Source organism: Urtica dioica, chromosome 6 (assembly GCF_054948205.1).
Source record: "Urtica dioica subsp. dioica isolate 48M chromosome 6, U.dioica_male_clone48M_v1_H2, whole genome shotgun sequence".
NCBI classification, from domain to species: Eukaryota; Viridiplantae; Streptophyta; class Magnoliopsida; order Rosales; family Urticaceae; genus Urtica; species Urtica dioica.
The window spans coordinates 9,768,738-9,780,974 of record NC_142761.1 but is presented as its reverse complement, the minus strand read 5'-3'; the positions used below and the strand labels follow the sequence as shown (position 1 = coordinate 9,780,974).

General features: G+C 36.0%; 1 protein-coding gene and 1 long non-coding RNA gene across 2 annotated transcripts; both read right to left on the bottom strand.

The window, feature by feature from the left end:
* Positions 1 to 5,143: 5,143 nt before the first annotated feature.
* On the bottom strand, positions 5,144 to 6,722 carry LOC149393326 (uncharacterized). Its single transcript, XR_016299903.1, has 3 exons — positions 6,554 to 6,722; positions 6,352 to 6,479; positions 5,144 to 5,318 (listed from the first exon to the last, which is right to left on the bottom strand). It is a non-coding gene; the product is annotated as an uncharacterized LOC149393326 (long non-coding RNA).
* A 2,980-nt stretch (positions 6,723 to 9,702) lies between these two features.
* On the bottom strand, positions 9,703 to 11,188 carry LOC149393325 (uncharacterized). The gene is made up of 2 exons (XM_089617979.1): positions 10,258 to 11,188; positions 9,703 to 9,713 (listed from the first exon to the last, which is right to left on the bottom strand). The coding sequence occupies exons 1-2, from the start codon at positions 11,186 to 11,188 to the stop codon at positions 9,703 to 9,705; spliced, it is 942 nt and encodes a 313-aa protein (XP_089474105.1).
* Positions 11,189 to 12,237: the final 1,049 nt, after the last annotated feature.

The following is a 12,237-nucleotide window of genomic DNA, read 5'->3' as shown; positions in this document are numbered from 1 at the left end:
AGGGTCATCCGTGTCAGAGACGGCTACGAGAGTATCTCCATAAGACATGTATCTGTCAGGTTTTTGAGAAGCCCTCTCACTACGTCGAAGTACTACCTGACGAGATTCTGATGAGTTAGGTTGTGTTTCAATTGGGGTAAGAACAATTCTTACAGATGAGGTAGAAGTTTCCTCACCCAACTTTTCTTCAGGCACAATTTTGCTTCTAGGTTTTACATCTTTCATAAAGTCCTCCTCAAGGAAACGAGCGTTCGTGCTAACGAATGTTTTGCTGTCCTCTAGACTATAGAATGTGAAACCTTTGGTTTCCTTCAAATATCCAACAAACAGACATAATTCTGACCTACCAGCCAACTTGCTAGTCTTTTGCCTTAGCACATGTGCAGGGCAACCCCAAATTCTGATGTGGTCTTGATTTACTTTACGGCCAATCCATCGTTTGTAAGGAGTACCGATAACCGTTTTAGTCGGGACTTGGTTCAGAATGTAAGCTATTGTTTCGAGGGCATATCTCCAAAAAGAAAGAATGAGTGATGAGTAACTCATCATCGATCTAACCATCTACATTAGAGTTTGGAACCTTCTCTCTGACACTCCGTTTTGCTGAGGTGTGCCAGGTGATGTAAGCTGAGAAACGATACCTTTTTCTTTAAGAAAGTCATCAAACTCTAGACATATACTCACCACCTCGATCGAATCGAAGGGTTTTGATATGTTTTCCAGTTTAGTTTTCCACTAAAGCTCGGAAGACCTTAAATACGTCAAAGGTCTCAAATTTGTGTTTGAGCAGATAGACAAAACTGTATCTCGAGTAATCATCGGTGAAGGTAACGAAGTATTTGTATCCTCCCCGTGCCTATGTACTGAGTAGCTCAGTGGATCCATTGGATATTATCTATGTTTACTCTTCATGAATATCATCAACTAGACGGGATTTCTAAAATTACTATTTTACCATTCTAGTTGTTATTTCCTCAACTCATTTGTCACTTGTGAATAAGTTAGAAACAACGTATTAACGAGGAGCTAACAAGTCACATTGATTCATCCAAAAAAGTCATGACTCAATTTGGACAGTAGCCAGTTCATTTATTAACATTCCAAGTAACAAAGCATAATGTGATATACATTGCATTTCAGCAATCTTGTACATGATCTCCATATCTATGAGATCTTCACAAAGTTGTTTATGACATCTTCATAACTTAGTGTTTCATTAATAGGTCTTGTCTATATCACATAATGAATCTAGAACTCTGACTTTCTCAAATGAGAGTATGTAAGCTATGAAATGACATGTCTCATTCCAGGATTGAGTTAAGCACGATGCAATTCATACATAGTGATTTTGAGACAGAAGAGGTTAAATGGCTTGTTCTTATACTGTCTCTAGAAGTGCACTGGTCAATTCAGTATCTTCAGTAGATATCTAGGAAGAACTATAGAGTCTCCAACTCTCTATGTCTCATAACCAAACATCATAGGTTCTCCTAACAATCATACTGAGACCAATAGCCCTTTGATCCTTAGATTGTGAATATACTGTTTTAAGCAAACAATGAAGAATTTGTTCATGAAAATCTATATTGGACTCTTCATTTGTTGTTAGGTTTGTTTAAGGACTAAAGACTAAGGTTTATCATAAAGCTTTAAACAAACAAGGAAGAATGAATGAAAGTTTCAACCCTTTAGTAATTATTCAGCAGTTACAAGCAAGAGTCTTCGTGAGACTTTATTACATCAAATGTATATAAGTTATGACTACTACTCTTCTTGTGGGTACCAATGCCAACAGTCCAGCCGTATGGACTAGAGTTGCTCCTACCAGACGATCTGTTACCAAATGTTCTGGTACTACTCCCTCTAGCTTGACTTGCACTTGCAGCACCGCTAGACTGCCCCCGTCCCGCTCCGGGCAATGAACATTTCTAGTCTATCCCCCAGAGGATTCGCCATTGTCAGCCCTCTATTTCTGATACGCTAGGCTATCTTGTTCGACACGTAAAGCTGCTGACACGAGTCTAGCATACTCGCGGATCTCTAAAGCAACCATTTTCCTTCGAATGCAAACCTTCAGACCATCCTCGAGCCTTATGCACTTCATGTGCTCGGTTTCAACAATCGAAGGAGCAAATCACGCTAACTAACAAAACTTTGCTTCATACTGAAACACCTTTCATGCTTCCTTGGGTGAGTCCGATGAATTCTCTAACATTTTCATCTTGGAAACTCTGTGGAAAACAGTTCTTCAAACTCTTTCTACGTCATGGTGTTCACGTCATGTGTCCTCTTCAACTGCATCCACCACAAGCCAGCACGATCTTCGAGTTTAGTAACCGCAAACTCTACGCGAGTTCTGATCGTATCCAACTGCATTATAAGGTTCTGGAACCAATGATTTGAAACTTGTGGATCAGCATCACCTTTAAATGTAGAGATATGGAGTCGTTGAAACTCTTTAAAGCAGTGACATTTCGTTTCGTGTTCGTGCGGCCATCTCTTGAAAGGCGTAATATGTTGCAGCCGCCACATCCTCAAGAGGTCTCGCACCAGGCGGCCTACTATGTCATGTCATTCTGAAAATAAATCAATAGATCATGAGTCTAAAGTAAACCGAGTTTACATTCCGTAGAGACTCTATAACCTGGATGCTCTGATACCAAGCTGTTACACCCCGAAAATGAGGTGTGAAATAAATGAAAACAAACACTATTAAACAAACTTTTTTAAACACTAATAGAGTAACAAACCATCCCATACTGCATACTCAGTTATTTACTTTACAGATCCAAAGATAAACAAAAAAGAATGCGAAAGTATAAACAAACTTTTACAAGCAAAAGCTTATTTATATACCTACCAGATAAACTTAACAGGGACTTCAAAATATTTGACAACACTAAACTCTAGACTCGTCCTAACCCTTCTTCTCGCTTCGACTATAAGAAAATTTGAAGAAAATAAGGATGAGCCTGATGCACAATAGACGCTATAGTAAATGTTTGAGTAAAGATATTTTCGAAAATAACATTACTTTGTAATAATAATATTCTTGTCACGTGTAAATCACCATACACGTACAAGTATAATTTGCATAAATGTAAATAGCAGGAATCTAAATGACAAAATGCAGATGCACGAACTGTAAATGCAGAAAATGTAAATGAAATTAATTTAAATGTGCCTCTAAGTACATCTAAACGTGTACTATTTCCTGAGCCCCTGCCACATAACCCGTGGTAGTCCTCTGATCAGAATGGTGCACTCTTCACACTCTTATATATTTACGATGCACTCTCCGCTTCATATATATACGTTAACCGGCTCTATCAGGATATACAAAATATTTTATTTCGAAAATACGAGATATATGTATAATACAAAAATTAATTTTTCAATTTCACAATCGGATCCTCCGATTTTGAAATTTTGCCAGCCTTTAAAAAAACGGTTTCGGGTGTTGTGGCACTTTCAGAAACATTTTCATTTCGAAAATAATATATAATTTTGGCCAAATCACATAACCAGGAAAGAAAGATTATATTTAACCTGCCTCGATGCTAGGAGTCTAGCACTCGTCAACAAGACATTCACTAACAACGTGAACTCGGGCGTTCACCAACACCATGAACCCGCTAAACAACTTATAACACCGTGCCCTATTCCAAGTTCGCATAACGTTTCACAATTTCGCGATTAACTCATAAAGTAAATTCAAATACAATCCAAAAGAAATTCCCAATTTCTTCAATATTAAACATGTGCCGAAGTAGAGAAATTATGTTGTCAAAATAAAATCTCCAAATCTTAGTGAGTTCCAACGTTTATATGTAGAAGCATCAATCTCCAAACCTGTGACACGAGACAAAAAGAATATCAATTCGATGACAATTTCTAATCCAACGAAAATCGTCATCAAATTCTCATTTCAATCAATCAAATCCCTAAATCCAAGTCAATATCACTTAAAATTGTCAAACACGCCATTACATAGCTAAATTGACCAAATGAGATGAGAGAGGAAACATCAACCTACTTCAAATAAACGAAAATCACCAGTCAACAAATTAGAATCAACGAGGCCAACACAAAGAAACATTAATTCGTACTTTTTACTTGAGAATCCCTAGAATTTTCAAAAGCCCTAATTTCAATTCCTTAACTTCATACAAAACCAAGTTATTTAAGAGGAAAAGAAATCAGTCTTTACTCTCATCAAACATTCTCAAACTAATAAATCGAAATTCTAGAACGCAGAAAAACCCCAAATCTCATCAACACGATAGCATCAGTCAATTTCCGATCAGTCAACCATGAAATCCACATCTTAAACAACTCAGACTAATCTAACCCACAGCCGTCACTCGAAACAATTGATTCAAACACTTTCAAACTCGAAATCCAAACCACGGAAAAAAATCACAATTTTAGGATCACATAATCCGACCAAACAAAAAGCATCAATTCATTCACAACTATCGAACAAAACAGAGAATCCGAGGGAAAAGAAATTCAGCAACACGAATCATCATAATCATTGAATTCAAACACTTCTAAGAACCAATTCCATATTCTAAAATAAAATCAAACCCTAAATCCAAAAATTCGAGATAACATCTCAGGGGTTACCTCTGAAGCTGACAAATTTGACGATTTTCGTTTTGATTCACTACAACAAATCTCACCATTACCGACGATTTTTTTCGTCGCTAATAACCCCATAATCGTCACTAAATCTCTTTAGCGACGATTTTAGCGACGATTTTTATCGTCGCTAAATGTCCGTGCCTAAATATATTTAGCGACGAATTAATCGTCGCTAAACATTTACCGACGATATTAGCGACGATTTTGTCGTCCCTAAATGTTTAAACGAGATTTTTTTTTAATTCTTTAGCGACGACTTAATCGTCGCTAATTCCCGCGGGTGAATTTCGCGCGCGAATTAGCGACGATTAAGTCGTCGCTAATACGTTAATTTTTTAATAATTAGCGACGACTTTGTCGTCGCTAATTACAAACTTTTTTTTTCGATTTTTAAAATTATTAATTTTTATCGTCGTTAATTATTTATTTTTTATTTTGTTTTTCGTTTATGAAATTCTAACATTAAAAATCAAATAAAAATCAAATTATATTATCGAAATGAACTTATATATAAAATACGGTTACGATTTCGATTATCGACAAATATGCAAATAAAAATCTACTATATACAAAATATGTAATAAAACACTAGTCGCGACCTTTGCTTCGTCGTCCCGCCACTCGTTTTCCCCCGCCTCGACGTGAAACGCTCTTCTGCTGGCGCTGAAACTCTGCATGGTACGGCACAAAATCCTTGTCAAGACAAGTCACACAACCAAACACGAATCAAACTATAACTTGTCACAAAATCCTTAGACTTGTCATAAAAATTTCTAGACTTGTCATTAAAATTTTCTAACTCGTCATAAAATTTAAATTTCAACTTCAAGATTAACTAGCAAAAAGCCGAGCCCGAACAAAAAAAAAAATCAATCTCAAATCATTATTCATTGATTTCAAAACTCAACTGTCAAATCCATTTTCAAATTAATTCCTAATCCAATCACAACTTCAAAAATCGAACGCGAAACGGAATAATCACATTTCATCAATCTCATCAAAATCACAAACAAGCGAATCCTCATCAAAATCACCAAAATAAATAACCCGAGGCTCAGAATCACAAAACGCAATCGGTCAAGACAAGTCCTCGGCCAAAAATAACAACACGGCTAACTCAAATCCTCGGCCAAGATAACACATGGCAAAAACGAGCACTCGGCCAAGACAACAAACAAGTCTCAATAATTCGAAATTCACAACAATCATCACAGCCTCATAATCAACAGAATTTTAAATAGCATTCCAAACAAAACCTCAAAATTCACACGTCCAACACAATTCCAAACCAAAATTCGTCAAAAAAAATTCAACAAAAATTAAAACATGCCCTACAATCATCACCCAACCATTAAACACTCTCATAAACGTCTCATGATCACAAACAAGCCTTAAGAAATCAAAAAGCCCCAAAAATTAACAAATATATATAAAACTAATTTCAATATTTATAAAATTTATAACAAATATATAATTCATTTATAACTAATTACTTCATTTATAATTTATAAAATTTATAACAAATATATAATTCTAAAAATATAAATTATGTAAATATAACTAATCAAAATAAATTTATAACTAATATATAACTAAAGTTATATATATAAATAACTAATATATATAACTACTATATTAATTCTATAACTAACTAATATATATATATATATATATATATATAAAGTTTTTAAAAAAAAAAATTACCGATCCACGGTCAGAGGGAGAGCGCGCGGCCAGAGAGAAGGGGAAGCGGCCAAGGACGGCGTCGGCGGGGAAGCGGCTACGGCGTCGGCGGCGGAGCGGCGGAGTAGTGGCGGAGCGCGGCGGAGGAGCTGCAATCGGAGAGAGACAGGTAAGGAGAGAGCTGTGAGGAGAGAGAGAGAACTGAGGAGAGAGAGAGACATACCGGAGAGGATGACTTCGGCGTCGACGGCGTCGGCGGCACACGGCGGAGGAGGGCGCACGGCGGACGAACGGCGGGAGAGGCGAAACTGAGAGAAAACTCGATTTAGGTCAAGGAAAAACGAAATGGGGAAACTGATTCGCGTTCTGGTATTTAAAGACATTTAGCGACGATTAACTCGTCGCTAAATGATTAATATTCGTCGCTAAATCATTTCGTTGTAATTAAATGTGAGGGATTTTTCCCTCTTTAAAATTCGTCAAAATTCAAAAACATTTAGCAACGATTAAATCGTCGCTAAATGATTAAAATTCGTCGCTAAATCATTTCGTTGTAATTTAATGTGAGGGATTTTTCCCTCTTTAAAATTCGTCAAAATTCAAAAACATTTAGCGACGATATTATCGTCGCTAATTGTATAGCGACGACAAAAAAACATTTAGCGACGATATTATCGTCGCTAATTATTTTCCCGGGAACTTAGCGACGACAAAAAAGAATTAGCGACGATAAATTCGTCGCTAATTATCTTTGCCGCCAAACTTTTGTGACGACCCGACTTTTCGGACCGTCTTACTTATCTTACTTTTTAAAACTTAAGAAAAATCCTTTAGAAAACTTGGAGGAATTTTTTTTTTTAAACGCATCGTACAAAGGTGAACCAAAATTTTAAAGATTTTAAAAAGAAACAAAAGCATTAAAGAAACATATAGATTGCATTTCAAAATATCTTGAGAAGTACTTAACCAAATATGAAAACTATGAGATACTCAATTTAAACCAACATACTAGAAAAATAAAACGTAATCCATAAAATAACTTTAATGAACTAGAAAATCTTAACTTGTAGCGGAAGACTTATTTCTTAATAAAGAAAACAAAAACCTTAAAATTTATTTCTTAATAACTTGTAGCGGAAGACTTATTTCGTGAATGGAAACCATGACCCGCCCTCTCGCTATCGACGCCGCTAGTCCACCCTGCTCAGTTCCTTGCAAGTTGTTTACCTACAACACAGACGTATATTTTTTTCGAAGAGATGAGCTTACGCTCAGCGAGAATAATATAAAGCTCACAAAAAAGAGTAATGCAATGCATGAACCGGTTATTAGTATTTTAAACTAATTGATGACTTGATCTTTCTTTTCTTGCTCCTATCAACTTTTAGTTCGGGGTGCCCCTAGGGTAGTCATACCTATTTCAGTGATCACTTTAGAGACGAAGATATGGGGTTGCAAAGCCCACACTTCGCTCAATCTAGCTAATAAACTTATTAGGGCCTCGGCCCGAGAAATTTCCCCATTTGAGCCTCGGCCCGAGAAATTCTCCATAATACCTCCGTAGCTCGAGGCGGTATGACTCCCTTGCTTAACTTTATCTTTTCACTTTGAATCTTACGTTACATACTGATATGACATGAGCATAAATTTTTTATATATATAACCTCATACAAAAGCGTGACTAGAATAAAACATGTATCTCAAATCTACTTTAACATACCACCACATGGCATACAACACATAAATCACATACTACTTCAACTAGTCACGCAATCAAATAACAAATCTCATACTCAAACATATAAATCTATAAACAATTCATATCATGAATAAACACTCATCAAATTTATTTTGAACTAATCTGTGTTGCAGTGAGATTATTCTCACCTGGATATCGGGAGTTACGATCGTAGATCGTCGAAGGAATTGTACGCTCTAAGAGAATTGGAACCTAATCGGAATAAAAGACTATTGGGATCAGCTGAGAAAATTATTCAAGACATATTTTAGGTTCTGGAAATTTCAGAAACGAGATTAGACGCGAAATTACTAAAATACCCTTGGCTATTAGGGTTTCGGGGAAAAAAACTAACATTCTGGAAAATTCTGGAAAAATTCTAGAAAATCTGAAATAATATTTTAAAAATAAAACTCTGAATCGACAAAGTCAGAATTAGTTTTTAAATTTGAGAAAAGACAAAAATAACGAAATACTAAAATTTTATGATTTACTTTGGAAAAATCCTGATCTGCACAATGAATTTGTAACGCTTGTAAAATAGATCAAAGTGATCCAAAAATTATGAAATTAATTTTTTTGAATAGATGACATACATAAATAAACGTTACAAGAAGAATTGAATTAAAACAATTAACGTAACTGAATTGGTAAGCGTCTAAAAATTGATTTTGAAAATTTGTCAAAACTGTAAAACTGGTACGCGCACTGATCGGACTTTAATCAGAAAATATTTTGTGTTTCATAAAACAATTATTCGATTAAACATTTAAACAGAAGACATCTAGATCTAACACTTCCAAGAAGAATCAACTCAAAATAATAAATAATAAAACCGTAGTAAGCGTATTAAAATGATTTTGATAAACAGACTACTAAGAACGAAAAGATAAACATCATAGTGGGAAATACCTTGATGATAGAGGAGAGGAATTTGATTTCTAATTGATTTAGTCTCTGAACGATGATATTCTCTCTTTTTTTTTTTTGGAGAGAAAGAGGAGGAAATATGGAGAAGGAGTAAGGGATAAAGGGGAAAGGGAGAGAGAGCTGCAACGGCTCGGAGAAAAAAAAATGCATATGAAAACACTGAAGATTTGTATATATATTAACCCTAATTGGATTTTATTTTTTTTTTAAAACCTACGTTGTTTTTTTTTTTTATAAAAAAAAAACTCTAAGGAATCGGTCATTATTAACCGACTAAAGTTGACGTGATATTCTCTACGCAAAACATCTCTATGTATACAAACACGTGCACACACATTACGTACTTAACGCTAACCAACCAATATATATACAGATATGTAAAATTTCAAATTGTGTATAAAATATTCTATACGTATATATCACCCGCACACAATTACACACAATTACTGATTATGTATATATATAATTCTATGTTTTACATTCAATATATACTCATAAATATTATTATAAAGGTTACAAAACTTCACTCAAATGTATATATGTGCTTATATACTTAACATATATGTATATATCTCTTACCATATATACGTACCAAATATATATATATAAACAAAGCAATTGAATAACTTTAAATCTCCTATAAAACTCAACAAATAAAATTATTAATATCTTATAATTTGTATGCCAAAAAGTATATTAAAAATTCAAAAACACTCTAAAGCACATATAAAAATAAAACTTCAAAATCTACCTTATAAATAAATCATTCAATACTACTTTATTTAAAAAAAAAAAAAAATACTAACGTTATTCGAACACCAATATTTTAGCTTTTTAATTAAGCTTAAAATTTGGGATTTCACAATCTCCCCTTCTTATTAGAATTTTCGTCCCGAAAATTACTAGCAGTCGGGTAGACCATTTAAACTCTTACTTGAACATACTAAGTCCTTCTAAGAAAAACTCGAGATATCGAGTTTCAATGTCTACTACTCATTTTCAAGATATCATCGAAAAATTTCATGTCTAAGACGATGAAATCAATCTTTAACTCTTTATCACTAATTATTATAGGTACTATTTTAAATAGTACAAAGATAATAAATTAAACATTACCAGACGGCAAGATCGTCTTGAAAACTTTATAGTTTTCTCTATTCTATCACATGATTTCCTAGCTAACTCTAAGAAAATAAAGGAGTGTGTAGCATCGGAGTCAAACAAAACAAAGATGTCATAACGGACTAAGAGAAGCTGACCTGCTACTACATTAGAGGTGCTGGCAAGGGCATCAACATTGGTATAGGCATAAATGCGATCTTGAGGTGGTGGTGGTGTCTGAGTGTTTGGTGATGCTTCTAGTCGACCTTGGAAAATCGGTGACCCTTCGAGTGTAGCTTGCATGAAGTTGAGTCGCCCATCACGATCATTTTGCTTGTTCTGGACAATGTTTTGCTTAGGACAATCTTTGAGGAAGTGTCCTAGCTGACCACACTTAAAACACGACATATTGCCCATCTTACATTCTCCAAGGTGCATCCTCCCACATGTGTTGCACTTCGGAAAGGATACGTTCTCCGTCTTGACTTTGTAATTTGCATTATTGCCATTTTCAGGATAGCTCATCTTCCTCCCGTTTTCATTCTCGAGGTATTGCGCTTTGCCAACTTGGTCGTTGAGGAGAAGCTGACCGGCCTTCTTATTGTTATCTAGTCCTCTATTTTGAGTTATCTCTTCCTTCCTTGCCTTGATGTACTGGTCTCGCTCCTCCTTCACTTGAATCAAATGGTATTCAGCACGCACTGCACGTTCAAGACAGTCTGCAACAGTGGATGGTGGGTGACTTCCACTATCAATAACTAGAGCCAATTCTGGTCGGAACATTCCCATCATCCTTCTAACTCTTTCTGACTCGGTCGGAACCAGGTGAGGGCATAATCTGGCTAGCTGGTTGAACTTCCTCACAGCTTCAGTCACAGTCATCTTGCCTTGCTTTAACTCCGTAAACTCCTTCTGTTGAGTGTTCATCGCCCGCATATTGAAATACTTCTTGTTGAACTCCTCGACGAAGTCATCCCAAGACATAGCACGTGTGTCTCTTCTAGTGGCTACTGTCTCCCACCAATATCGAGCATCTTTCTTCAGGACAAAAGACGCGCATATGACTTTCTCAGTCTCTGAGATATTCATGAAGTTGAAGATCGTCTTGATCTCGGACATCCACTCATCAGCCACCAAAGGATCTGCCGATCCTTCGAAATCTGGGGCTCTCATCCTTCTAAACCTCTCAAAAAGATCATCAGCGACAACAACTTGACCCATCTGAGGTACGCCTTGAGGAGGTGCTAGTGGTACTTGTTGATCCTCTACCACATTTCCATTCACTTGGGGGAAGTGGTTCCTCAACTCTTGTATCTCCGCTTCTTGAGCTTCGATACGTTGCAACAATGCAGTAACGAGCACCGCAAGATCTGGTTGGGCCGCTGGCTGAGGTCCGGGGGCTGGACCGTTGGGATTCTCTGCGGCTCCCTGTTGTTCGAGAAACGGAGCGTCATAATGAGCATCTTGCATTGGGACATCAGCGGCAACTCTGCCTCTTCCTCTACCTCGGCCTCGTGGCCTTCCTCTACCTCGTCCACGAGCAGCTTGAACGTTTTCCATCTAAGAAAAAAAAAATTACGACTAAGATATAAACAACAAAAAGTACTAACTTACTTGAGTAGGGGGTAGCCGTGCGATCGAATAGCGAAAGGGGTCATAGGTTCGTTGCTCTGATACCAACTGTGACGACCCGACTTTTCGGACCGTCTTACTTATCTTACTTTTTAAAACTTAAGAAAAATCCTTTAGAAAACTTGGAGGAATTTTTTTTTTTAAACGCATCGTACAAAGGTGAACCAAAATTTTAAAGATTTTAAAAAGAAACAAAAGCATTAAAGAAACATATAGATTGCATTTCAAAATATCTTGAGAAGTACTTAACCAAATATGAAAACTATGAGATACTCAATTTAAACCAACATACTAGAAAAATAAAACGTAATCCATAAAATAACTTTAATGAACTAGAAAATCTTAACTTGTAGCGGAAGACTTATTTCTTAATAAAGAAAACAAAAACCTTAAAATTTATTTCTTAATAACTTGTAGCGGAAGACTTATTTCGTGAATGGAAACCATGACCCGCCCTCTCGCTATCGACGCCGCTAGTCCACCCTGCTCAGTTCCTTGCAAGTTGT

Excerpts from the sequence above, each read along its gene's own strand:
- LOC149393325 (XM_089617979.1), bottom strand. The coding sequence starts at position 11,188 with ATGAATATCTCAGAGACTGAGAAAGTCATATGCGCGTCTTTTGTCCTG.